The following is a 24,225-nucleotide window of genomic DNA, read 5'->3' as shown; positions in this document are numbered from 1 at the left end:
ATTTGCACAGTTTGGATAATGGTTTGTCGTCGAAGCTGCCCGCTCCTCTGCTTCGATCGACCGCAGAAGTGATTAATGGTACACTTTGTTTCCCTTCGCGCAGCCACTTACATCGTTTACGTGGGATTAGCGGCGCGCGGTGCTCTTTGCAGCAGGCCTAGATTTATCGCGCGGAGGTTCACAATGCCGGTTTAATGCGCCGGAAGGACCCGAGACGTTTCGAAGTATTCGCCGCACGGACGGACGCGCGTGTTGCACCGTCACGCGCGGCACATTTTTACGGACAACACCACCCCTGTCTCGTATTTGTTGAACCTAGAGTCTCGCAATAAATGCCCCGACATGCTCGCACTGTTTGCTCGCTGAACAGCTGTTTCGCGTTTATTTTGCGGGAAGAGCTTTTCGATTCGGCACGGTTCACGCGACCGTGCTTGAATAAAGTAATCGCGCGGCGCTAAGAACCGTGCTTTTTATCCACTTCGCCTGTGATAATGAAGATATTTGAATTGAAAATTCGAGCAGGTGATGGCCGATTAATGTCGCCAATTTCATTCCGCGCGGTCAATCAAACACCGCCGCGTCGGCGTTTCTCTGTCGCATAGATCGTAGATACACGTGTTCGCCGCTTCGCATTCGCACGCGCTAGTCATTGAATTAAACGGCTGTCGCCTCGTAATTGCTGACGATCGCTTCTTTCGGACGATTTATCGGCAGTCGATTAACCCTTTGCTCTCGTGGTCATTTTATTTCTAATCCGAAATCATTTTTCTAATCTACAATATTTTTATTTCGTATAATCTAGTCCGTTTGGTGATCAGTTAAATTTTTAAACGCGGTGTAACAATTATTAGCGGTACCTTAGAGTCACCACTCGGGTGCAAAGGGTTTAAATGGAAGATTTAATCGACTAAATAATCGCGGCAGCTCTCGCTCTTCGGTAAATTCTCTCCAATTGTCTCTCAGCTTTAAATAAACATTCGACAAATGGAGATACGTTTCATTGATTTCTTTTTTATAATAGACATTAATTGGAATATCTGTGCAATAAAAGAGCCGTTTATAACGTTAATTTCCAATAAAAAATAGTCTTTACACCGCCAGTAATGTTAAAACAGAAATGTGAAACCGGTGAAAATGACCGTCAAGGTATTGTGTTAAATTCTATGGAGTTGGTATGTTTGGGATACGAATTGATTTTTATGGAATCCCGTGCGGAATTTTGAGTGACAGAGCGATGCTTCATGTTGTTCGCACATCGGTGCATTCGGATCCCGCGGCGCTCTCGGATATAATTCACGGGTAACTCGCCCGCGCGCCGGACGTGTTTCAGACAAATTGGCTATTAATTCTCTCAAATAAGAAGATTCATGCGTTTTGGGACTATGACGTTGTTACGCGGAAATCCGAGCTGTTACTATGAATATTCTTGCGCGGCTATCGAAGAGTGGAAGCTTATCATTTCTTGCGGAAAGATATACGGAAAAGTGGGCTGTTCGCTGCTGTTGTACAAGATTCACCTTTCGAGCTCCTTTTAGGACGAGTTCACCGAGACTTTTCGAACGGAATTTCCGAATCCAATTTCGCAAATGCAATTTTCCAAATACAATTTTCCAAATACAATTTTTCAAATGCAATTTTCCAAATGCAATTTTCCAAATGCAATTTTCGAAGCGTAATTTTTAAATGCAATTTTCCAAACGCAATTCTTCAAATACCATTTTTCAAACATCGATTTAATAAAACTCCCTCTAAATATTTAACGTTCAATAAACTAAAGATGTAATAAATTGTACAGCAGCGGCGAACTGTCGCTCCTCAGCCGACTGTTTTATTGAAGAATTTCCCAGATAATTGGTCCGCGTAATTGAGCAGCTCCCCGTTTAAACATTCGATATTTTTCAGCCGACGGAATCGGATATAATAGATCGAATATTAGCAAACTGAGATGCATTTTTTTCCTTTCGCCATTATTCCAGCGAAACGTTTCCTTGAATAATTGTTTCCGCCGAGATTCAGCACCATTACGCGAAGTCTTCGTTCCACCGTCGAAACCCGCCCCTGCGTCCCTTTAATTTCGTTAGACGGTGGGGTTAACAAAAGGCAGTTCCGTTCGCCTATTCAGAGACTTTCCACTCTGTCTCCATTAAATAATGCCTCGGGTATAATGTAGTATAGTGCAGTGTTGTAATAGTATAATAATAGTATAATGTGGTATAGTATAGTAATAGCATTGTATGGTGCATCATGGCATATCGTATGGCATAGTATAGCATAGCAGTGCATATCATATCATAGCATATAGCATTGCATGTCATAGCATAGTATAGCATTGCATATCATAGCATTGCATATCATAGCATTGCATATCATAGCATTGCATGTCATAGCATAGCATATAGCATTGCATGTCATAGCATAGCATATAGCATTGCATATCATAGCATAGCATAGCGTAGCATAGCATATCACAGCATTGCATATCATAGCATAGCACAGAATAGCATACTCTAGTAATAGTACAGTAATAGTATAGTAATAGTACCTCGTTTCCTTAGCCTTCGTGAGGATCGCAGAGATAACGACGCCGTTGTCATTAATTTATGCACTAGCGATTGTATGGCTGGACGTAGCCATGTTTCAACAAAATAAACGATGGTCCAGGAATAAATGGAAACTCGCGGGATGGCCCTGCCATTCGCTCAGCTCCCTGCAGGCCGTGTTTTTGCTCCTTTCCGGTCACTGTGTGTTCTGCTCTTTGTCGAGCAACTTATTAACGAGATGTTCGGCCCCGGCCGCTCCATGGGAGTTGTTTTTCGAGAGAAAAGGGTCCGCGAGCGGCACAGACGCCCCCAATAAAAATGATTGAAACGCAAACACGGCCAGACTCTTTTTTTTTTTATTGTACGCAGAACTCTCTGCGCAACAACGGCTGAATTCGTTTCGCCGCTCGTCATTCTCAACCCCTTGACCTACCATTTTCTTCGCAGTCGCTGCGACTGGAATATTCTCGATGCAATAATTTTCTGAGAATGGAGAGAAGATTAATGTATATTCCATAAATTTAGTGAAAACGCTTTAATATTAATGACGAGGGGTTGGAATTTTATTATAATTTCGGAGAACGGAATAAGATCGGTTTAAAATTAGAAGGCGAGCTCGTCGAAGTACGGTAAGGGGTTAAACGGCGCGCCACTTCGTCGAACACGGACAAGAAAGTACGGCAATCGAATTTCTTTTCCATTTTACGCTACGGTACCTTTCTTGCTCTTCTTCGCGCCGGAGCTAACCCCTCGGACGTACTTGGAAAACGCGCACCGTGAAATTTTAATCTGCATTTTTAACCCTCGGACGGCTGGCTATTTCCACGACCGACGATATTTGTAACAATTCTACGCTTTAGCCGACAACTTTACCAAACATATTTTTAAAGATATTTCACGTACACTTGGCGGTATTTCTATTTTTCTCAGCGTGACATTTATTTTATTAATCCAAATTGATTACCAAATTGACTGTATACATAAATCAGGATCATTCCAACCCTAATAATAACTAACGCGAGTTGCTTCGATCATTTGCCATGGATCGGTCTTTGTAATTTCATAATTTCTATTGCTAATTAAATTATAAGAAATTCCATAAATATTAAAAAAAAAGAATGAGAAGCTTTGCAAAGATTTGTTGAGCTAGTAATTTCGACCTCGCTGTCGTAACCTATCCTCAGCTGTTTCCAATCTCGCTGGTTCCCGTCGTAAACCGACGAGCCCCATTCGCGATTGAACATTTCGCGGAATAAAACGTTTTATAGTTAGCGCGGATAACTGTCCACCGTGCGTTATGTACGATACGACGGACGCGTTCCGGAGAGGGTTGAATCGCGGCCGAACGGTTATTAGCCGGGATATAAAGACCGATCAAGATGTTATTGCCTCGGGAACTGCTTTTAAAGGGCCTGGCTCGGCGGTAACTTATCGTGACACGGGACACGAATGAGACGAGCCAGACGGGAGAAAAATGGCCCGGATAAGAGAATGGTAAACGATGAGTTCGGGGGGGGGGGGGGGGGTGGGGGGGGGGAAACGGATGGAGCGCGATCGCAGCGAACTCGGGAATTTATCTTCGGGCGACTCCGGGTATCTTGGTTGCCAAGTCGCTCGAGGAATCCGATCGATCGGATATGCTAATTCGCCGATTGGTCGGTGTCTTGTTGCAGAAGAGTGCAAGAATCACGAGATGTTTCCGACGGAGATGCAGATCAAGATGGACCCGGGATTGCACAAAACTATCGTCAGTAAGTAGCATAATTAAAGGAATTCGTCGAAGCGATTGCTAAATAATACTACAAATGGTCCTTAGTTATATCGTCAAAATGTCCGCCGTTCGATTGTTAAAAATCATTAATTTTTACTACTACATAAATGCGATCTCGTGTCGAATTTTATTGGAGCAATTATACTTAAGTGTTCAATTATTTTGTTCGAAGCGTTAGTTATTGCTTCGCGAATAAATAATGATCTGGAAATAAAACGTGGCTCCAGTAGTGGATTGGTGAATTATCTCGACGAAAACGAATTCTGTAAAATAAATTCGAGTCGCGGTCGATTGCAGTCGAACGCTGCGAGAGCGAAAAGGCTGCGGCGAACGCGGACGGAATCGTTGATCAGGCGAATCGACGTAATGAGCTCTAATCATTTCCAGATTACTCGAGGACTGAGGTGTCATTCGCAATAATCAGCTTGTTCGTGATGATAATGAGCTTCTGCTTCTCGATCTACACGTTTCGCAACCCACGGTACATGTTCAAACGGCTGGCTGGCGGGATACATTTCATTAGCGGTAAATTAATTATCTTCCGATTCCATTTTTTATCCGCCCGGCGATGCAACCTCCGCAAATGACGTTGCGTCCCCCCCCCCCCCTCCCGTTAGCACCTTGTGTTAACGATTAATTAACCGGCGAGCTGGCCGGAGGCAACCCCTGGTTACGGGGGCGTCCTGATTGCACACCTCGGAATCGTTGCGTTATGCAAACTCGTTAGGAAACTTTTACGGGGAGCGGAGTTAGGCCTCTGAATTTTGCGAAACTACAGTTTTCCTTCCATCGTTTAAGGGAGCTGTATAGACCAGCGATAATTAATTGAAAAACAATTGTCTCGATGCAAAAATTTCTGCTTGAAATTTATTAAGAAGTTTGCTGTATATTTCGAGATATCATTACGCGGCGAATCATTTTAATTTATTTACAAGACCACGATATAATTAAAGATAAATTTAAAGACAACTTTGTATTTTCCGCGGCGTGTTAGAGCCCGCAATAAATCTAGGATAACTCCTCCCGTTCCAGTTCCTACGAATCAGTTAATTAAAAGCAAAGCAAAAGTCTCCCGTTTAATGGCCGGAGACCCGAATTTTAAATCGGCATCAATTATTAACTGTCCACATTAGATCCGGTAAGAAGATTAACATTGACTTCAAAGGGGTGGCTCGCAAAATTATCCAAAAGAAAACGGATACGCAAAGACATTGCTACCCAAGGCATTACACCAATCATATTGTTTCTTTAATCTCGGTTCTATTAAAATTGATTATTATTTATTTTATTATCTTTTTCTAAAAGATCCTTCTAATTTCGATGCGCAAGATCAATGTTTTATTTTTATACTATTCAATTTATTAATTATTAAACAGGCAAGCAAACTTAGCAAACCCTTTGTTTGCAAAAATACTTGGCAAACCTTAATCGCTTCGCAATCCGGAAACCGTGTCGCCTGTTGCATCGACGCCACCGATCAATCTCGATTAAATCAACGAACGCTTGTTTCAGCTGCGTGCAACATGGTGGTGATCCAGGTGCTGCTGTCGGCGATCGAGTTCGAGAGCAAGCACGTGAACGCGACGTTCCCGAAGGGCGCGACGATGAGGTACGACTACTCGCTGATCTTCGCCTGGATCGTGTTCATCTGCAACCTGTTGGCCGGTTGCGCCTTCATGCTGTTCTCGAGGAAGAGGAAGAGGGACAAAGCGCCGACGGAGGAGATCGCGATGGCGGACGAGCCCACCATCATCGGTCGTTGATTCCCGTCCGTCGACGCCGTTGTTTCCGCCGAGCAGAAAGAACTTCGCGGCGTGGCCAGTCGAACCCGGTGATCGTCGCACGTGATCCAGATGATCGGGCACGGAGATCAGGAAGAAAAGACATGTACAGATGCGCGTATTACGTGAAGAGACAATCGAAGACGCCCCCGCGCACGGACCGAGATCGCTCGAAACGATTCGCGAACACGCGCGCTCCTCGCAAACGTTCGATGAAACGCCGGATGTCGCCGCGATGGCGATCGGGTTTTACCGTCGCACGATTCGATCGTGGTTCGTTCAACCCCCCCATCCCCGAAAGTACAATACGCTGGTCGAACTCGAGCCGACATCTTTCTTCTCTCGCACCTCCCAACAATCTATTTCTATTTTTCTATGTCGCACTGCAAGCCACATTCTTACTCGACGATTTCTAAAGTCAGATTCGATTAAACAATTTTGTTACACTTTGAATCACAGTTTACCTAATTTGGAACACGTGGTCTAACGAGATCACGTAAATTAAAATGCAGTCGCATTCGACAGGATTTCTTTGCGACTCGATCCGGCGTTGGATCGTTATCATAACAGGGTGCGTTATGGCTCTCCACCCACCTCCCCCGAGTGGTTCAGCTGTTCGTTACAATGCCGCAGCATCTCTCGAAAATACTGAACAACTCTACGTACTGTACGCAACCGCCTCGTACTAAATTAAACCGAAGCTGAATATTTAGTGATCCTCCGACTAAGCGACAAATACTATTTTTCTACATCAGATTGCCGTTTAGGGTACTATCGATCGGGACCATGCTGATTATCTCGAAAGATTACTTCGTTCCGCCGACGCGATTGTTTCAAATAGGTATTCCGTAGAGGATACGACAAACTATAGTTTTCTATTGGATTTAGAGCTAAATTGACCATTGATGAACGCATTGTACTCGCCGTAAAAGCTTCAAATTATCGTTCCACTTGGTATGCGACAATTTAGAAAATGACTTCTTGCTATATAGTTAAAAAAATGTTCACGTTGTTCGCGCAGCATTAACCCTTTATCCTATAATATCGTGTCAGACTCGTTATGAAGTTTTGGAACATGTATATGTCTGTTATTTGCATCTTTATAAATTCTAGCCGCCTAGCATTAATATTCAAAATTGCCATATAATAAACATAAATCTCCTGTCTTACGTAGAAATTAATTAGTAACAGGCAAACGCTGGTCAACGCAGCTGCGAAATAAATCGTAACATAGCGTTAAACTGGCGCGCAGCGCCAGCGATTAGGTATTGCTTGGAAGAATGGGAAAAATGATCGAGCCTGTTCTAAAACCCTAAAATCTGCAAGCGTTGAGATCGATTTACTGATACGGAAATTATCGATACAAGCTCTGCGTAAGTCGAGCAGGCTGGAACCTGCAGGCGAAACCTAAGAACAGCTTGAATATGCTCCACGAGAAAGTATGGTACTTTAACTATTAAATGCTAGATTTATAAGAAATTAGCTACGATCGCCTATAAAAATTATCTGTACAGTTGTCGTCCGAATAAAACGATCATCCTGATAGCGATCGTTGGACTGCGGATGTTTATGCGCTCGCGATACTCTCGTTCCGAAAGAAATTGAATAAAAATTCTGTTAGGCGTTCGGCCGACTTTCGAAGGAAATTATTCGAATATTTCGCGAAGCTTGAAACAGTTCCGGCTACAATGCTATTACCCATGACAATCCAATACTCACGTAAACGTCCACAGTCTAATTAATATGCATTGCGGGTCCGTGAGATTGAATCATTCTCTGTCGTTTGATACCGGCGCCATTTTCTACGATGCAAAATAGGATTTAAGGAAATTACTGAATAATTAGTCCGTCGTCTGTAGCCGGGAGGATGGAAACAATTTTCGGTCGGGAGACAAGATCGAGGAGCCCGAGAACTTGTCCCTCGAACAAGCACGCAACTTCGAAACTCGGTTAATTTACACTGAAGGGGGGGGGAGTGGGACGGATTTATCCCGAGGTTCTCTGAAAGAAGATTATTCTGGAAATATCTTCGCCACCTTTTGCCATCGTGTTTGGTCTTGACAAGGAACGCCGGTGCGGTTTCTTATTAATGTATCCCGGCATCTTGATCGCCAGGTTCGAAAGACACTTTTCAATGAATTTACACGAAACTCCCTTTTCCAGGGATGTAATATCGAGCTGCTTTTCGATCTTACCAGCACCGATTCTAGTCGATCTTGATATCATAAACGTTGATAGTACAATATCTGTATGATTAAGACAACTCCGTGCGGTGTAAAGTTCGTTTTGCATCGAACTGTAACATAACGCGCTTAGTTTAGACGATTTGAATTTATTAACTAGTTGCCTAGTATCGCGGAGAGATCGTTTAATCGTCAAACTCTCGAAGAAGGTGTCACTTTCGCCGAGTACTTAAGAAATCGTTGTGATATTTTTAAGTGACATATCTTGTACATTGCCGAGAGGAGATTATTTTTCTTCCCGTTGTTCATTGGCTGTAGGTTTTTCTTATTCGAGCAGAACGAACTTTGCACCCGGTTTAAGGGTTTCCTCTCGTAGGGAATCGACGGGACAAATACTCTGAATCAAACTACTATAGGTTTACGGTCAACACTTCTGATTCTAGTCAAACTCATATCCACGCAAGTAAAGAGTATGGTATTCCTCGCGCAATGGAAATCTACGGAACAGACCATTTTCTGAGAGAAGTATTTTGTAATAAAACTTTAACACGGTCATGCAGTATATTTAACCCTCCGTACTTGATGTACCATTGAAAGTTGCCACTACGTTCGTTCGCATTTAATAAATTGCTAAAAATTGAATTTCGATTCCTACCGTTCATCAAATATTCCGAATTGAAGGTTCCGGTTTTTCGATGCGAACATGTAACTTCGAGTGCACAGGGTTAACATGTTGTTTCCGAGAATTAGTGAAACTTAAGGTGGTCGACGTTGTAAGATGTTTGTATTAACTCGAACTTTGATGCATTCACCTGCGAACATACTAAATATTAATTTGTCAACGATGCATTCGGAGTGTAATTGACAGTGGCTACAGCTAGGATTCTAGTCGATCGAGTTACGTGTTGAGTTCTCGAAAAAGATAGCGGTGTCAAGTTTGTCGCATTTCTTTTTTACAAAAGCTTGCGAAAGGCAACAGTTTGCAGAGAGAAATAATTCGAAGGAATTTGCGATCTAAACGAATGTACTTAAAACGATGCAGTTTAATGGCATAGAGAATGCACAATTTTGTCGCCATTGTCACTTACGTTTACGTAATACCTTTTTATTGAACACATGTTTAGTTGAGTTTCAAGTTTGTTATTTTTCTTCTTTTTTTTTGAATTAACAATTACGATGATGAACGTTTGCTAATTGCATGGTTGTAGTTCTGTACCTGAGAATTTTACAGTAGCTGGGAAAATAGTTAACTCTATTTAATTCGTATTTGTATGTATGCGTACGTGAAAGAATCTTTTTCTTAACGAAGCCCATTGACGGTCACGAACTACTTTTCATACTAAGCTTGATTACCTTCAATGAATCTTAATAGTACGATCATTGTGTTATAATGATTACCAAACGTTCATGTGAGAATAAATTAAGCTGAAGTGTCTGGTTGAACGTTCCTTCGCTTTTTGCTTGTGAAGTATAAGCGGCTGCCCACACGTCCCGATAAAAGACATACATATGTATAGTTTCTATATGCGTACGTGAACATTAAAATGATTGTAATTGTTCTTTTCCATGATCGAAATAAAGCGCATTCACGTCTGCTAAACGAAGTTACGCGTATTTATTTGCCCCCATACCCTATTCACGCGTAAATCAGTCGTGTTCTATGGTGTGCCAATTTTATTTGTTGCTGAAATAATCAATTATATTTTTATGAAATAATAATAGCATTGATAGCAATAAATTTCTGCAGTTAATCAATTGACAATTTATGAGAATTGAAATTGAATCGTTCCCAATTATAAAAATTAAAAGAGTTAAGACAGAAAAATGCATTGCATGCAATGTCTGTACGAATTTACTTCTTAAAAGAGTATAAATAAACGTAATTGTGGCAATCTGAGATATAGGATCGTTGCACGGGAGAATCGCAAACAATTTGATACCAAAAATGTTAAATGTCACCTAATTTTAGCACTGAAACAACGCAAAAAAAAGATATGTAATTCATATTTTCTGCGTCAGTGGCTTAGTGATGCGCACGCGTATGTGTCTGCATACGTGAGTTCTAAACACGAGGTTAAAATCAGCTGGTTGACAGATTGTTAGTGACAAACGGTGTATTCATTGAACGATGAATGAGTTTTAAAAATTAATTTTTTTATTTGTAAATAGGTATATTTTTCTTATTCTCTATGATAACCTTTCAACTAGACTGTCATGAAAAAGTTCCTGTTGTATTCAACAGCTAACAAAACAACAATGCAGCTTATTGTTTAACTTAAATTCTCACAGCCTTCTCAATTTGTTACAGTGATTGTTAAGTAATAAATTATATCAAAATGATGACCGATGTAGAAGAATCAGAAATTAATGAGTTTCAATCAAAGATTGAAAAGCGTGACAGGTATGTTCCTATTATTACAAGATGAAATATGTTAATTTATAAATAGTCCATATAGTTTTGTTTGTTGTTCCACAGCTGTGGAGTGCAACCGAATGTTTCAGAAGCTGCAAAGAAATTGACAGAAGGATTCTTAAGCATTTGTAAATTGCCTATGGAGGAAGCACAAAAAGAAATAAATGAAATACTGTAAGAAAACATAATATTTTATATAGTATTTACCATAATTATTAAACTTGTTATAGTGTTATACTTTATTGCTACTTTTCAGGGTCATACAACAAGATTACCTCAAAAGAGTGCAAGAAGAGAATAAGAAACTCCAGCAAACCGCTGATGATGGAGACCTAAACAAAATGGTATTTTGGTGCTTTAATACAACTTTAAGCTCATAAAATGTAAATTATCAAAATAAATATATATTGCAGTTTGAAACAGTAAAAGCTTATCAAAGAAAACTAACTTTAATGAAGAAAGAGATGGCTTCAATTCATGACCGTACATCCAAATTAAAAGTAAGTGTTACTATAACTAGTTTGTAACTTAACTATATTTAATGTGCTACTTTCTTTATACAGAAACGAGCGTTAAGATTACAAGAAATAAAGCAAAAGGAGGCCTTGAACAGGGAACAACAACGCGAGCAAGAAATTCGTCGTGAACAAGACTTAATTGGTAAACCTGTAATAAGTTAAGAAAACTAACTTGAGAAAAGTGACTCGTGACAGGAAATCGATTTAAATTTACACAGGAGCAATGTATTTATACAGTCATTGTTTACATTAAAACTGATACTTGATTCATATTTTTATATATTACCAAACGATTTTCCATTTTCCGGTTGAATTACATTTTTTATTATCTTTACATAAAGTATTAAATGTTGTTTTAGATGGAAAACCAATAATCTCTCTCTCTTCTTGTATCCTAAAAGTAAACGTTGATTCATGCGTTCCCACGAAATACCTAAAAAATTTTATTTGCAATAACAAAACGATATATGTTTATTATAAATTTTTTACCTAGCATGGGAGCAAATAATTTGATCAATTATCGCTACTCCACCATCTTTAAATTTATTTAGTATATAATCTGATGGAATGTATCTTAGTACTGTGTACTCGGTCAAATATTCTTTAAGTTCGTTGAATTCTGTAAAAAATTTACTTAGACAATAAATTTTGTTAAATTTAAATTCTATGTAATGTGCCAGAAAATAATTTACCACTTTCTGTGGCATCTGTAGCAATAAACAGAACACTTAATCCAAGTACATCCATTTTTTTCCGCAATTGAGAGGCAGCTGATTTTATTGTTGGTACCGTCGAGGAACGACCAACCACGAAATCGCGTCTTCTTAAATGACTAGCTAAGTATGGCCCTCCAAGTGCATTTCTTCTACTCTGTAATCAAGCAACTGTCTTAAATAATATTTCCTTATTTTACTCTACAATTAAATACCTTCTCTTGAGTCCAGTCAGGTGGTCTTTCAGTCTTATCAGCTGTGTCTGATGAATTAAGAAAATGTTTCCTGTATTCATTAGCAATTTTGTACAACTCAGGGTTGTATCTCATGCTGCGTCTGGCTCTCCAATACTCTTGTGACCCATAAGAATCATGTAATGCAATTTCCATGTGATCAAACATTACAGACCTGTATTAATAAATTTAATTGCCTCATATACTGTATATAGAATATGAAGTATTTTCTTACCTGTAAATAGAAGGCTGAAGATTTTGTTTTAAATTTGACATCATTCCATGGAACTTGATACACTTGATGGTTTCTGAAGTTACATTATTGTATCCCCAAAAGTATCTACCATATTGTATAGAACCAGGTTTATTATACTGTAAAAATTTATCAGTACATTCTGCTATTTCATTTTTGTCTACAAATTTTCCTGTCCTGAACATTTCTTCATCATTTTGCAATATATATACAATATCAAGTTGTGTGTGCCTTTTTATTGTAGGATATTCTGGAAATATTAACTTTTATTGATCCAATAAAATATATAAAATAGTAGGAATTATACCTTGTATAAACTGATACATTTCAATAACTGGTATATACTTCTGAAGATTTGTAGTATCAAAAAATAGACTCCAAGGTAGCTGAGTTTGAGATCCTATATTCTTAGATTGCCAATGATACAAATTACCTAAAAATAAATGAAAAATATGTAATGAATGTATATTAATAAATATTCAATAACACTAAAGTTAAATGATATAGTTACCCCATGGTGGTAAAACTAATTTCCATTTATATTCCTTCTCATTTTGAATTAAATTTTTTATAAAAACTGCTATGCGAACGTAAACGTCTCTTCTGAGATTGAAACCTTCCGGTGGATTAATATCGTAAAGAATATATCTAAAAACATTGTATGACAGAAAATCGTAAATTTTAATAAATAAACAATTTACAAATATAGTACTTACCGGTTGTTTGAATAATGCGTTTGGACATTGCAATTTTGATCAGTCTCTCCATATTCATCTACTTGTTTACAAAATTCATTATTAGTTACACATTGCATAAAACTAATAAAAAACAATGTAAAATATAATGTCTTAAAGTAGAAATTTAACATTTTGAGGTTATGTTGATTATGTATAATATTCATGTACAACAATCCGAACAAAACCATGTAAAATAATTCAAAATAAAATATCCTAATGTCAATGTATAATTAATGTACGTAATCTATGTCATTTTACAGAAAAATAAATATTTTTTTCAAACTACATTTGACGCTGTTACGTTTGGGATTAATCAACTGGAATGAATGGTTTGTTCAATGTAATATTTTTCTTAAATAATAAGATAGAGGACAGTAAAAAAACAACAGCAATAGCAACAACATTGTACAGGTTGATCTTTGTTACACACGAATTACAGACTCATATCTCCCTTACTTAAAAATGGTTGATGGGTAGATTACAATTTGCTAATTCAATCGATAATAGTTATAATAATGGTAATAATAATTATTATTTATCGTCTTATACAATATTTATAATTCATAGTTCAGTTAACATAGTTTGTGTCCTGCTTATACCAAGCAGGGCCGTTATATGTTACATTTACTGCGACTCGCTTCCCATATTCTTCCATTTATCCTATTAAAGTATACACTTGGCATATAAAAATTACAAGGACAATTTATAATGGTAATGGTAGTAGCGGTAGTTGTAGTTATAGTAATGATAGTGGTAGCACTAATGGTATTTGTAGTTATAGTAATAGTCATAGTAGTAGTATTAGCAGCGGTAGTGATAGCGATAATAATATTATCGTTACAATTATTTATCCAATAACTATGTCCTGTTACCATTCTTGTCTTTCATGATTTTACTTTGTCTATACGTATACATGTATGGAAATCTCAGATCCAATTCTTGGTTGCTCAAGACTCCAGTGTGTTTTCTCTCTCTTTTTTTTAAAGGGGTAGCAGAAGTTAGCATTGTCCCCTTAAAAATTTGTGCCTCGTTGTGATTCTTCAAATGTGTGCCGTTTGATATACTTCTTTTTCACATTTCATTAGCAATGACGTTAACCGGTAGTAGAATTCGTAGTCAGCAAACAATGGTATATACTGTAATACTGAATTGTTGTTATAATAAATATAACATGAAATTCATTTCTATTAGACTAATTCTCTTTCTTGTTTTGCATCGTATATATGAATTCTCTATTGTTAACATCACAGCTAAAATGGTGCCTTATTTCAACATGAAACACACTATCTTACATTCATTACAAAAACGTGAAGTAGTACACGATATTATAACTTTCAAACAAAATAATATTCTGCACAAATTGCACAGTGCACTTATTCAATTATACTACATCATACAGTTGCTCCTTGTATACGTTTCCTTTCTTTTCTCTTACATACATCCTCGTACATCGAACTGCCTTCTTTGGCTCATCGTTTTAATAATAAATAAAACAGAAAATTGTCATTGTTGTAGATAATAAAATTTTACACTATAAAACTAACTGGTCGTAGCAGACGCGTTAAAATAATTATTAAAATCTCATAGCAAACAGATAAATACAGATTGCATCGTACATTGATTCGTATAAATAATGTAAATTTAACTGAACGTATTTTTAATATCTCCTCTATTGTCCGTACTAAAGTAATCAATGGAACTATTAGCTACCACTTTGAAAAGTTTTGGTGCACTGTGTATTGTACTATGTATGTTACAAATATATTTATATTTATATAGCTTGATACTACTTCACATTCAGAGAATTACATTTGACAATTACCCGCTTACTAGCACAATCGCAGTTTTATATGCTGGCACAATTACCTGACACTTCAGGTAAAACAGTAGATTACAAATAAAATTAGACTTAGTTAATTTTGAAGTTTGTTACATGGAATCATTGCATATAAGTAATTAAATATTATGCTTCATTCTGCAGCTAATAAATTCGGCAAAAAAATCATTGACGTATGTTTCTTTTTAGTTTCAAAACCACTTTAATTTAAAGCTGCTTGTTTGCTTATGAGCTGGCTGTTTTTTGTATCATGATTGTGCCCTTTTACTATTCATCGGACGCCTAAATTGATTAGACATTCTACAGCCATTTCATTTTTCTCAAAACTATATTAAGATCGAAGTGTGTTTAACTGCATTGAGCTCGTAATGAAACCTTCGGAAATTATAAGATTGTTAATAAATAATTCATATATACACAGAGAAAGATATATATATATACACACACACACTCACACGTGTGCGCGCGTGAGCGCGCGCATACTTATTTACAATATAATTAGCAGTAACACTCACAAACGTATATCGTACCGAAAAATTCATAATAATGTTGAAATTGTTCTTCCGTCCAGTTCGGTCGAATTGAGCGTAAGAAAGTGTGTGTATCTGAAGAAACGAATACGCTATCAAGTAAACACATGCTACAGATTGTTACATCACAATATTATACAGTATTACGTGTATGTTTTTACCATATACTAGCACGTTGTTCTTTATGGACAAAAAGATTGCAAACAGCGAAAAGAAAGACTTGTCTTCAATAGAAATTCTCCTAGAAATACTTTTTACAATCTTATGATATGTGTCAACTGATGATAGGCGAACTTAGATATTACATGTCTTTCTTTAAGCACTATTACTCTTAACAGTAAGAATCATTCAACGAAGGAAAACTCTTCCAGCATTGCTGAAGACAATATTTAATGCATCAACGTTGATTCTAATAAAAACTGTGGTTTCTCTATGAAGACACGATTGAAATGAAAGTAAACCGAAGGCAAGACCAAGTTTATATACGACAATTATTTATGTTTTTGGTAAAAACATTACGTGTGGAATAGTAAGTTGTCTGTTAAATATGATTAGTTCTGCTTACTCAAGCTCTATTCGATACCGAGCAGTCGGAGGCTGGACTCAGGCAAAAATTCTCTGTATCTATGTATATTATTTATACTTAAATACATAGAAAGCGGCGAAGCTGCTACATACTGAGTCATGATTTACATATACGAGTGATTATAAACGTGGCTGCATCATTTGGAAGGTTTCCTTTCATTTGCTTTCCTTGGAATGTCCATAGACACTATTAACTAGCGTACATTAAAAATAAGTTCAGTCATTTACACACACTGCGGACACTTCCGAAAGGGAGAGACGGCCATTCTGTTTCACAAAGTGCCTCAGCATTGTATAATCTATTCATTTTGTACAAATTAGTTCTGTACAATCGTCTAGCATGTATATTAGTGAGAAGAGCATGTAGTACTACATTGTAGAAACGCATGCTCTACTTCGATTGTAGTTTCTCTATAATTCTATGCGTATTTAGAAAATTCGGTATTGCTAAATAACTAAAAAACGTTTCTGTACCTTTTTCTCGAATTTGTGAATTTGTTTTTCTTTGTTCTATCTTGTTCCGTAACCAGCTTCCCAACAAAGTCGAAAGTCGAAAGCAACATCTTTGCAATGATGAACGCAAAGGTCGGTGCCCAAGAATTAATCATACCATAAAGATTTATACAGAGAAAAAAAGGGGTACCACCATGTTTCAGTATTGAGGTAGCGTAACGTTGCTTTGGCTTAGCGAGTCTTTCTGATTATCTAGAAATATTTCCACTGATCGGTGGTACTCGAGAGAAAAGTATTACACGCCGAAGGATGATGAAACTGTACAGTAATGATCTTTACACGTAGATATTTTCATCTTTCATCTCTCGCTCTCTCTTTCTCTCAATCTCTCATTCTCTCTATTTCTCTACCGCGCGAATATTTCGAGTGCCGACGTTCGAGTTCCCATACAACGTGTGTATGATTGTACAATCACCATACTGTATTGCGATGTCTTTGGTAGAAACTATTTGGTACGTTTGCGCCCATTCGGAAGGTCTTTGCAGAGCCATGAAAGTTACAACGAATGAACAGCTTGCAGGGGGTTTAGGTAGTTCACAGGGAAACAAACATCAACAACAATGATTCCTCAATTATCAACAACATTAACAACATCCCATTATAACTTATCATCATTATTGTGATCGTCTCTATCGTGATCAGTTTTTCTCTCTTTTTTTGTTATGTCAATTACAGTCGCTGTCATTATGTCTCAGTCTTACGCCCACTCCTTTCAGCTCGATAACATTTGTAATGGGTAATTCTAATTATCATAGCAATCATTGTCTTCAGCAACATTGTCACTACCATTATAGTTAATTATTTATGGCCATTGACAGCGCATCGACGCTTCCTTCTATGGCCAAACATCGTCCTCTCTTCGTCTCTCGCAGCTTCTCTTCGCATTTACAATAACGTTCACGCGAATTCTCACTGACAACCGATCAAATCTAGTAGCAGTCAATCACTCTGGAACTTTTGTTAACAGAATTACAAATACACACGGATGATCTATCGATGGCGGGTTTATTCAACGAGAAAATCAAAAAGCTGCTAGAAATGCTAGAGAGCGGAATGAGAAACTATTTACTTCCGTTACTGACCGCGAATGATGAGAAATGATGAAACGATATAGTTATGATTGACCGATCGATAGTTCCGTTTACCAATTAAAATTACAAAGTCCCTTAACGTTATAACATCTACTAACGCTTCGTACATGTACTTATATATTGCGCGAATATTTTGGTATAAAATGTCTGTCCCTAGTCCATGGTAAATAAAAAGCGAGCCTTTCAAACACGTCCATGCAACTGGTTTTCCTTTTTTACTTTTTCTCTTGATAATCTAATTATGATAGTTGCTTCGGTGTATTTGTTTTAAATATATTACGTGTTTATATGTGATCTACAAACATTTAAAATTCATCGAAATAACAGAGGAGAACAAGTAGTTCTCACGCTCCTTCTGTGCAAAGTAATATATATGTATATAAATACATATATGTATATGTACACATATATATGGCGTATTAGGTCACTGTCTTATAGATGCAGAAATATAGAACGCAGTCTTTTCCCTTGTACATAAATAGTTTCCTCGAGAGCGATGGCACTAATATTATAATTTCAGGATTTCTTTCACTTTGTGCGGTAAATGGTATGAAAATAGATATCGTCTCGACTATTCGTTATACAGTATAAGTAGACAAATATAGTACAAGAAATATGTAATCGCGTCGTGGAAATGTTTTACAAACTATCGGTCACGTTTTTCAATCTACAAATCACCGTTTCTTAACAAATCAGAATAAATTAGAATTATTGTCGTAATTACCTATCAACTGATCTTATGGCTTTCGAGGAAAAAAGTATACGGATCGCACACGACGTCATATCGACCGCTCACTACATTTCGGTATCTATACGAGAGCAATTGATTCAGAATCATCGTTATCCTTTATCGAAACGCGTAACATGCGGCCTATGAAACGCGCGCGACATAAAAATCGATAAAACGTTTTCGGAACGCTTGCGATCGAACCCCCCGGTATTTTTTAACAGTTCATGCCCGAAACAAATACTTCATAATACCGCATGTCACATACCGAACAGTATGAAGATACCCTTAGAGTGATACTTAAAGCTCTTACAACTTTTACAACACACTTGCGCACAGAGAGTAGTAATAGCTGGGGTTTTGGACTAGACGTGATGTGGTTGAAGATGAGGCAGCCTGCTGGATAAGTTGGATCAGGATTTCATACTATTTGCTTCATCGAGTCGCCTCTCTGTTCCTACAGCTAATAAATTTGCGAATTCCATTTCTAATAGTTGTCGAGCCTGTAACAAAATGTTACAAGTTAATGTAATCTGCAGCTGTTGATTTTTAGGTAATAACTTACTTGTGTATTCTGTGTTGGAATCTGTAATGCTAGAGCAAAACTATTCGCGTCGAAACTTTCATCAAGGGCTATAAGGGCTCCGTGCACCCCTGATTCCAAAAGGTTGTTCCCATATTCCTACACACACAAAGTCATGTTTTATACAAATTAATAAATAACTAGGGTAAGAAGAGACGAGAGAAATGTGAAATGAAATTGTCACAATCACACTTTAGAAAATAATCTTTTAAAATTACTTTCAGGCCGATAGATTGAACCCATCTTATAACGCGATCGTTACTCCATACAAGAACGTCGACGTTGGGATCCTCGGCCAATCGTCTTCTTTCCTCTAATTTCTGTCTATCGTAATTTAATCGCTTCAAACAAGAAATGCCGTACTGTAAACTTGTTCTGTGAACAGTGATTAAATTGTATTAAAAACGAATTATAAATTTTATGCTGCCAAGATCTTTGAATCCTATCGTCACCTGTGAAAACTATCAACCATTTTAAGTTGACTACGGAGCTCTTTTTTAGTGAGGTGATCCAACATTCTAGCATCAACAAGGCACTCCATGAAAGTGGATCGGTATTGAGGCAAACCGAGACTTGGCAGCCAGACGTTACCAATCCATTCGTGGTTCATATCACCGAATGCTAAGGTTGTGCGAGAGGTTTTCGGTGCTGATGGGCTTGTGAGCGACACCATTTCTTGAATAGCTAATCTGAGCTTCAGTCGGTGGAGATGACAACTGTGGACAGCATTGACCCATCAAGTATCTGTTACTAAAAGATTAATCAACTTCGTACCTTATACCAATTTCACGTTGTATCTCAGTGTCACTAAGGGCACTCATTATGGCACCACTTTTTACGTTGGCTCGACAGGCTGCGACGTACCAAGTTGGCATTCCCACCCAGAGTTCCAGCCACGCCACCACGGTCGGCCCGTTCCATAAAGCGAATGGTGTTCCAGCCTTCATTGCTTCAGCCAGGAGCTCATGACGCGACGAATCTAACATGCTACCAAACATACTAGGACTGAAATCAAGTAACATTTTTAATGCTCACTTTATATATACTTACTAGAAACTCATACGAGTCATTACCTTTTCTTTTTCCTACAGTCGAAATCACTCTTGCCCATAGTTCCAGCTACAGTTACACTATCACCATAGTCAGGATCTGCAGGCGTACTCGCTCCTCCCATTCCTGGCACGTCTCCTGGCATTGGCGTATCTTTCCCCTTGATCTGTTAGATATACGTTTTTTGAACAATCTCTAGTCATTGGGAAGGTTGTCAGGGAATATGATTTTCCCTTACCTTATCTTTCTTACTGAAGAATCTACCAAGGCTGCTTTTAATGCCCTTCTTCTTCTGAGCCGCAGCCACTGCAGCCGCCGTAGCCGGACTCATGGTTTGCATGGATTGCATGTGCAAGTGGGTGCCAGACAGCTGTCCAATTGGCAATCCAACGCCGGACAAGTTGTTTTTGTGCAAACTGTCCTGGCTACTGTGGCGTGAGGACAATGGGGAAGGGGGAGTCCCAGAATTGAGTGCGCCGTTGTTATGTTGCCCATGCCTGCTGCATGGAGCGCTAATCTAGTTTCTATGTCTACTCTAAATAATGCATTCTGGCCCACGCAAGAACACTATATTGCCTTTTACATCTGTTCTGTATTCTATTTAATTTGTACAAAAAGTAGTTTCCAAACATGTCTCAAGATATATGTGAAGGAACTTTATAATATATGTGAAGGGAACTTCTTTACTATACATTGTCGAACTTCTTAGTGCAGTGGACATATTGCATGAGGCCATGTGTAATCAAGGAACTTACTGAGCCAAGTGAATTGCATTACTACCAAAAAGATTAGCGATGATGTATAGTCATGTTACGCGTTTTGGCAAGCTTTACAGATGAATTTTATCAGCATGGGGCGATAATAATCTGGTCACATTGGAAAAGTGATCCAAAGTGGATAATGTCCCTTGTGAACATACTTTTGAAAGGCTTCAATGTTTATGTATCAGATAAGACTGGTTGTAATAGATGTCTGCATGCAAAAAAGAAATCCTATCTACGTCTAATTGAATAATTGAATCATGACACTCACTACAAGCTTGTTTTGCTATTGATCTAACGAGAAAGCAATGTCCAATGATTTTATCTAAAATGATAGACTATCTTCAATCAAATAGAGAATAAGAAACTTGTAATACCTACTCAGTATTACAGGCAAGGCATAAAAACCTGGAAATATAGCTGAACACTTCTTATAAGATGGGATTGCCATATTATGTATTTATTTAGGGCAAAGATATAGAAGGATGTTACTTTAATATTTAGTCAACTATTCGTTATCGTTTTCTTGAACAGAAAAGGCAATCGTTTTTGTGAGTTATGTCGATCTATATCTTTGCAATCTATTTGGTAGAAAACAACCTTATTCGCGCAGGAGATCGGGACGCGGTGTTTATTCGATGCAATTCTCTTGGCTGCTTAAATTCCGTCGTTTGTGTGAGACAGCGGTGTTTGTCGTGAACTGGGCAGGCTTGAATGTACGATGGATGGAAGAAGCTACTATCAGTTTCTTCCGGGGACTCATTTCTATCAGATCTATCAGATGGTTCGTCCGTACCACTGTGCTCGAATATTGGGGCTGTGGGCATGTATGTAACACCTTGCATACTAATTCATTATCAGCTTTGTTACTTTAGGGTTAAACAGATGGACAAAAAACAAAAACAGAAGGGAACGTTTCAAGTTTAAGTCCCTTGTCATCAAACAAAAGGTACAAAAAGGATCCTGTTACCGTCGATGTCACTAATGTCGACTTCAAGGTTGTTCATTTCATGCCCACATGGACCACTCAAAAATGTCGCGCACAGCGGCATGTGTTGCGGATTACATGCAGTATTACAATCTTTAATTAACCTGTGAACAGGGAAACCACTGCTGGGAAATCCAGTTTGTCCAGTGCGCCTGGCAGCATAAACAAGGTACAATTCTACTTACAATATCATTACTTCGCCTTTGGCAACCCCACCTCTACGTATGCCAAGGACTTTGTAAGAAATTTTACTAGCTGATTGGCAACGATTCAATGCGCACAAGTAACTCTCCTTTCCCAACAAAGTGCAGGAACGAAGAGCCTTCATAAGGCGTCCTCAATGTCAGAGATGTGGTTACTAAAGTAGTACTTAGAATTACACTGTCTCTTCTTGAATTGTGTTCACGTGGTTCGTAGATAGTAATATAAAAGCAAACAGAAAATTGAATGCGTACCTCCTAAGTTCCTCTTGACTATGAGCAAGTGCCTGTACTACACGTTCCAGCCTAATTGATCGAGCTGTTAATGGCGATGCCGCATCGCTGCCACCGCTTCCTGCACCACCGATGCTGTCTTTTTCACTCACCGAATGCAACTCTTCGCCTGATAACTGTAACTGCGAATTTACATATACTATATCGCCTTCTGATGCCCCTAAGTAACTAACTTGAAAAGTGAACAGTCACTGACCTGGCTTGCAGGAAGAGATTCCGACAATTGTCCTGGACTAGCTAGAGAGGCGGCATACTGGTGGAGATGCGCCGGAGACATTGATGCTGGTGCCTTTAAATATTTGTTATTTAAGTAATACCTCCTATTAATGAATATCAAGCAATATTGCTATACACTTACAGTATGATATTTATGTAAGTAATCCCTATTAGGACTATGATGCGATTTTGGTGTAGATCGCCCACTCAGTGGCGGTGATGCTCGCTCAAAACTTCGCCCTCTCGTTAAGAGGTTCATATGTTCAAGGCTACCGACACGAGATTCCAATTCTTCTGCGCGTGCTTCAGTATTTTGTTTCTCTTTCTGTAACATTACATTCAAGCTGTAATTTCCGTATAGTGAATGTGTACGAAGACAGCAACGTTCGCGTACCTGAATCAACCTAATTTCATTATTAATTGCATCTAATTGTTCCTGTAACATTAGCGCTAACGTTTGAGCATCCGCATGTCCTGTCGGACTAATTACATCGGCCGCACAACTAAAGAGACTCTCATTGTCCCCGTCGCCTTCTGCATCGCTGGAGACGTCAAATGCCTGCTGCACGTTGGCGAGGACATGCGCTTGCTGCAGTTTCTCCCATTCTTGTTCTGCGAGCGTAAGGGCTACATAATTCTAGAAAAAAATGTTATTACAATTTATGCATGCATCCATAAACATCAACAATCTGCGGTTTTAACAAAATGTTATAATTAATATACTTTTGTCGTGTCCTCGTCAATGGTAGGTCGCTTGGCTGTCCTCCTTGGTAAAGAGTGTGTATCGAAGCTACTGTGACTCGCACTCCTGGAGAAAGATCCAGGATCCACTGCGTTAGGAGATAAACTTCTGGTTAACGCATCTGTCTGCTGGATGTTGAACGCTATTTCCTGTTGGAGCATCTGTCTCTTCACGTTGTCAATCTCCAACCGAGCTTTCCCCAGCTCCTTAACGATTTCCGTCTTCTCATTCTGTAGATCCTCGGCGATCTTCCTAGTCTGCTCCAGTTCCTGCGTTAGTGCATTCTTCTCTTTCAACGCCTGCATTCTTTCCTCCAGATGAGCCTGTAGTCTTTCGTTCGACTCTGAATGAACAAAATTAGATACCGTTGCAAGAATTTTTTAATGCATTCAAAATAAAACAAACACCAATTACCAGATAAAAGTTTATCAACGGTTGTACTAAGCCGCGTGTTATGCTCCTCGTTCATTTTAAGTCGTTGATTGACACGCATCACTTCTGCATTCTTTTCCTCCAATTGTGTTTCTAATCTCTGTATTCTGTCCTCCGCACTGCCGTGCCTTTCTTGAGCCTGCTTATTAAATAATGCACATAATTAATATTACTGTTTTGGATGAGAAATCGAACGCTATGAAGATGATTTAATTATCTTTCCTTCGAGCTGAACTTAACAACTATTTCTGTTAAGGTTCTGAACGTAGAAGACGAGACGAATCTAGTTTAGTCTAACTTAGTGAATAATGTACACGTGCCTTGTACACAGTATTCTAAAGAAATGTGACCAGAAAAATGAAACGATAAAGTACTAAAAAGCTACAAAAAATAATCACATCGATTGCGTTTGTTTAGTATATTTAGTGTTAGATTGAAATTGGATGGATTATATTCCCTGACAGATGAATCGTACGAATGCCATTACCTTCTCTTAACGAGCCCTTAGCTGTTTATACAAGTTTATAGAGACTG

General features: G+C 38.4%; 4 protein-coding genes across 14 annotated transcripts in view; 2 read left to right on the top strand and 2 right to left on the bottom strand.

Moving 5' to 3' along the window:
- LOC144469068 (uncharacterized) overlaps positions 1-9,879 on the top strand; it is a 40,875-nt gene extending 30,996 nt beyond the window's left edge. The window contains exons 5-7 of the mRNA XM_078178968.1: positions 4,214-4,291; positions 4,699-4,836; positions 5,824-9,879. Coding sequence (XP_078035094.1) covers positions 4,214-4,291; positions 4,699-4,836; positions 5,824-6,074 — 467 coding nt within the window. The 3' untranslated portion in view covers positions 6,075-9,879. The remainder of the gene's footprint in view (positions 1-4,213; positions 4,292-4,698; positions 4,837-5,823) is intronic.
- A 425-nt stretch (positions 9,880-10,304) lies between these two features.
- Pldn (biogenesis of lysosomal organelles complex 1 subunit pallidin) lies at positions 10,305-11,391 on the top strand. Its single transcript, XM_078179795.1, has 6 exons — positions 10,305-10,444; positions 10,584-10,676; positions 10,752-10,862; positions 10,945-11,032; positions 11,102-11,188; positions 11,252-11,391. Exons 2-6 carry the CDS (start codon positions 10,612-10,614, stop codon positions 11,366-11,368), a joined length of 468 nt encoding a protein of 155 aa, XP_078035921.1. The 5' UTR covers positions 10,305-10,444; positions 10,584-10,611; the 3' UTR covers positions 11,369-11,391.
- Positions 11,392-11,488: 97 nt separating this feature from the next.
- O-fut2 (O-fucosyltransferase 2) lies at positions 11,489-13,524 on the bottom strand. The gene is made up of 8 exons (XM_078179788.1): positions 13,122-13,524; positions 12,917-13,053; positions 12,713-12,838; positions 12,388-12,655; positions 12,135-12,327; positions 11,899-12,076; positions 11,696-11,825; positions 11,489-11,639 (listed from the first exon to the last, which is right to left on the bottom strand). Exons 1-8 carry the CDS (start codon positions 13,328-13,330, stop codon positions 11,489-11,491), a joined length of 1,392 nt encoding a protein of 463 aa, XP_078035914.1. The 5' UTR covers positions 13,331-13,524.
- A 131-nt stretch (positions 13,525-13,655) lies between these two features.
- Liprin-alpha (PTPRF interacting protein alpha) overlaps positions 13,656-24,225 on the bottom strand; it is a 44,337-nt gene continuing 33,767 nt past the window's right edge. For 3 of the 11 annotated variants that reach the window (XM_078179776.1, XM_078179780.1, XM_078179787.1), the window contains 14 exons: positions 23,674-23,833; positions 23,241-23,602; positions 22,912-23,154; positions 22,660-22,842; positions 22,498-22,590; positions 22,263-22,423; positions 21,912-21,959; positions 20,297-20,558; positions 20,082-20,224; positions 19,783-20,013; positions 19,461-19,724; positions 19,227-19,383; positions 18,991-19,107; positions 13,656-18,928 (listed from right to left, as the gene is read on the bottom strand). In XM_078179776.1, the coding sequence (XP_078035902.1) occupies positions 18,839-18,928; positions 18,991-19,107; positions 19,227-19,383; positions 19,461-19,724; positions 19,783-20,013; positions 20,082-20,224; positions 20,297-20,558; positions 21,912-21,959; positions 22,263-22,423; positions 22,498-22,590; positions 22,660-22,842; positions 22,912-23,154; positions 23,241-23,602; positions 23,674-23,833 (2,514 nt within the window). In that variant the 3' untranslated portion in view covers positions 13,656-18,838. The remainder of the gene's footprint in view (positions 18,929-18,990; positions 19,108-19,226; positions 19,384-19,460; positions 19,725-19,782; positions 20,014-20,081; positions 20,225-20,296; positions 20,559-21,911; positions 21,960-22,262; positions 22,424-22,497; positions 22,591-22,659; positions 22,843-22,911; positions 23,155-23,240; positions 23,603-23,673; positions 23,834-24,225) is intronic. The other 8 variants (XM_078179777.1, XM_078179782.1, XM_078179779.1 and 5 more) reach the window with 7 other exon arrangements.

This window comes from Augochlora pura, chromosome 4 (assembly GCF_028453695.1).
Source record: "Augochlora pura isolate Apur16 chromosome 4, APUR_v2.2.1, whole genome shotgun sequence".
NCBI classification, from domain to species: domain Eukaryota; kingdom Metazoa; phylum Arthropoda; class Insecta; order Hymenoptera; family Halictidae; genus Augochlora; species Augochlora pura.
Note: the sequence above shows the minus strand (reverse complement) of the source record. Positions and strands in the feature narration are given on the sequence as shown.

Excerpts from the sequence above, each read along its gene's own strand:
- Pldn (XM_078179795.1), top strand. The coding sequence starts at position 10,612 with ATGATGACCGATGTAGAAGAATCAGAAATTAATGAGTTTCAATCAAAG. Across the intron at positions 11,033-11,101 it reads ATGGAGACCTAAACAAAATG|TTTGAAACAGTAAAAGCTTA; the intron begins GTATTTTGGTGC and ends TATATATTGCAG. Across the intron at positions 11,189-11,251 it reads ACCGTACATCCAAATTAAAA|AAACGAGCGTTAAGATTACA; the intron begins GTAAGTGTTACT and ends TTCTTTATACAG.
- O-fut2 (XM_078179788.1), bottom strand. The coding sequence starts at position 13,330 with ATGGTTTTGTTCGGATTGTTGTACATGAATATTATACATAATCAACAT. Across the intron at positions 13,054-13,121 it reads ACGCATTATTCAAACAACCG|ATATATTCTTTACGATATTA; the intron begins GTAAGTACTATA and ends CAATGTTTTTAG. Across the intron at positions 12,656-12,712 it reads AATGTATCAGTTTATACAAG|AATATCCTACAATAAAAAGG; the intron begins GTATAATTCCTA and ends TAATATTTCCAG.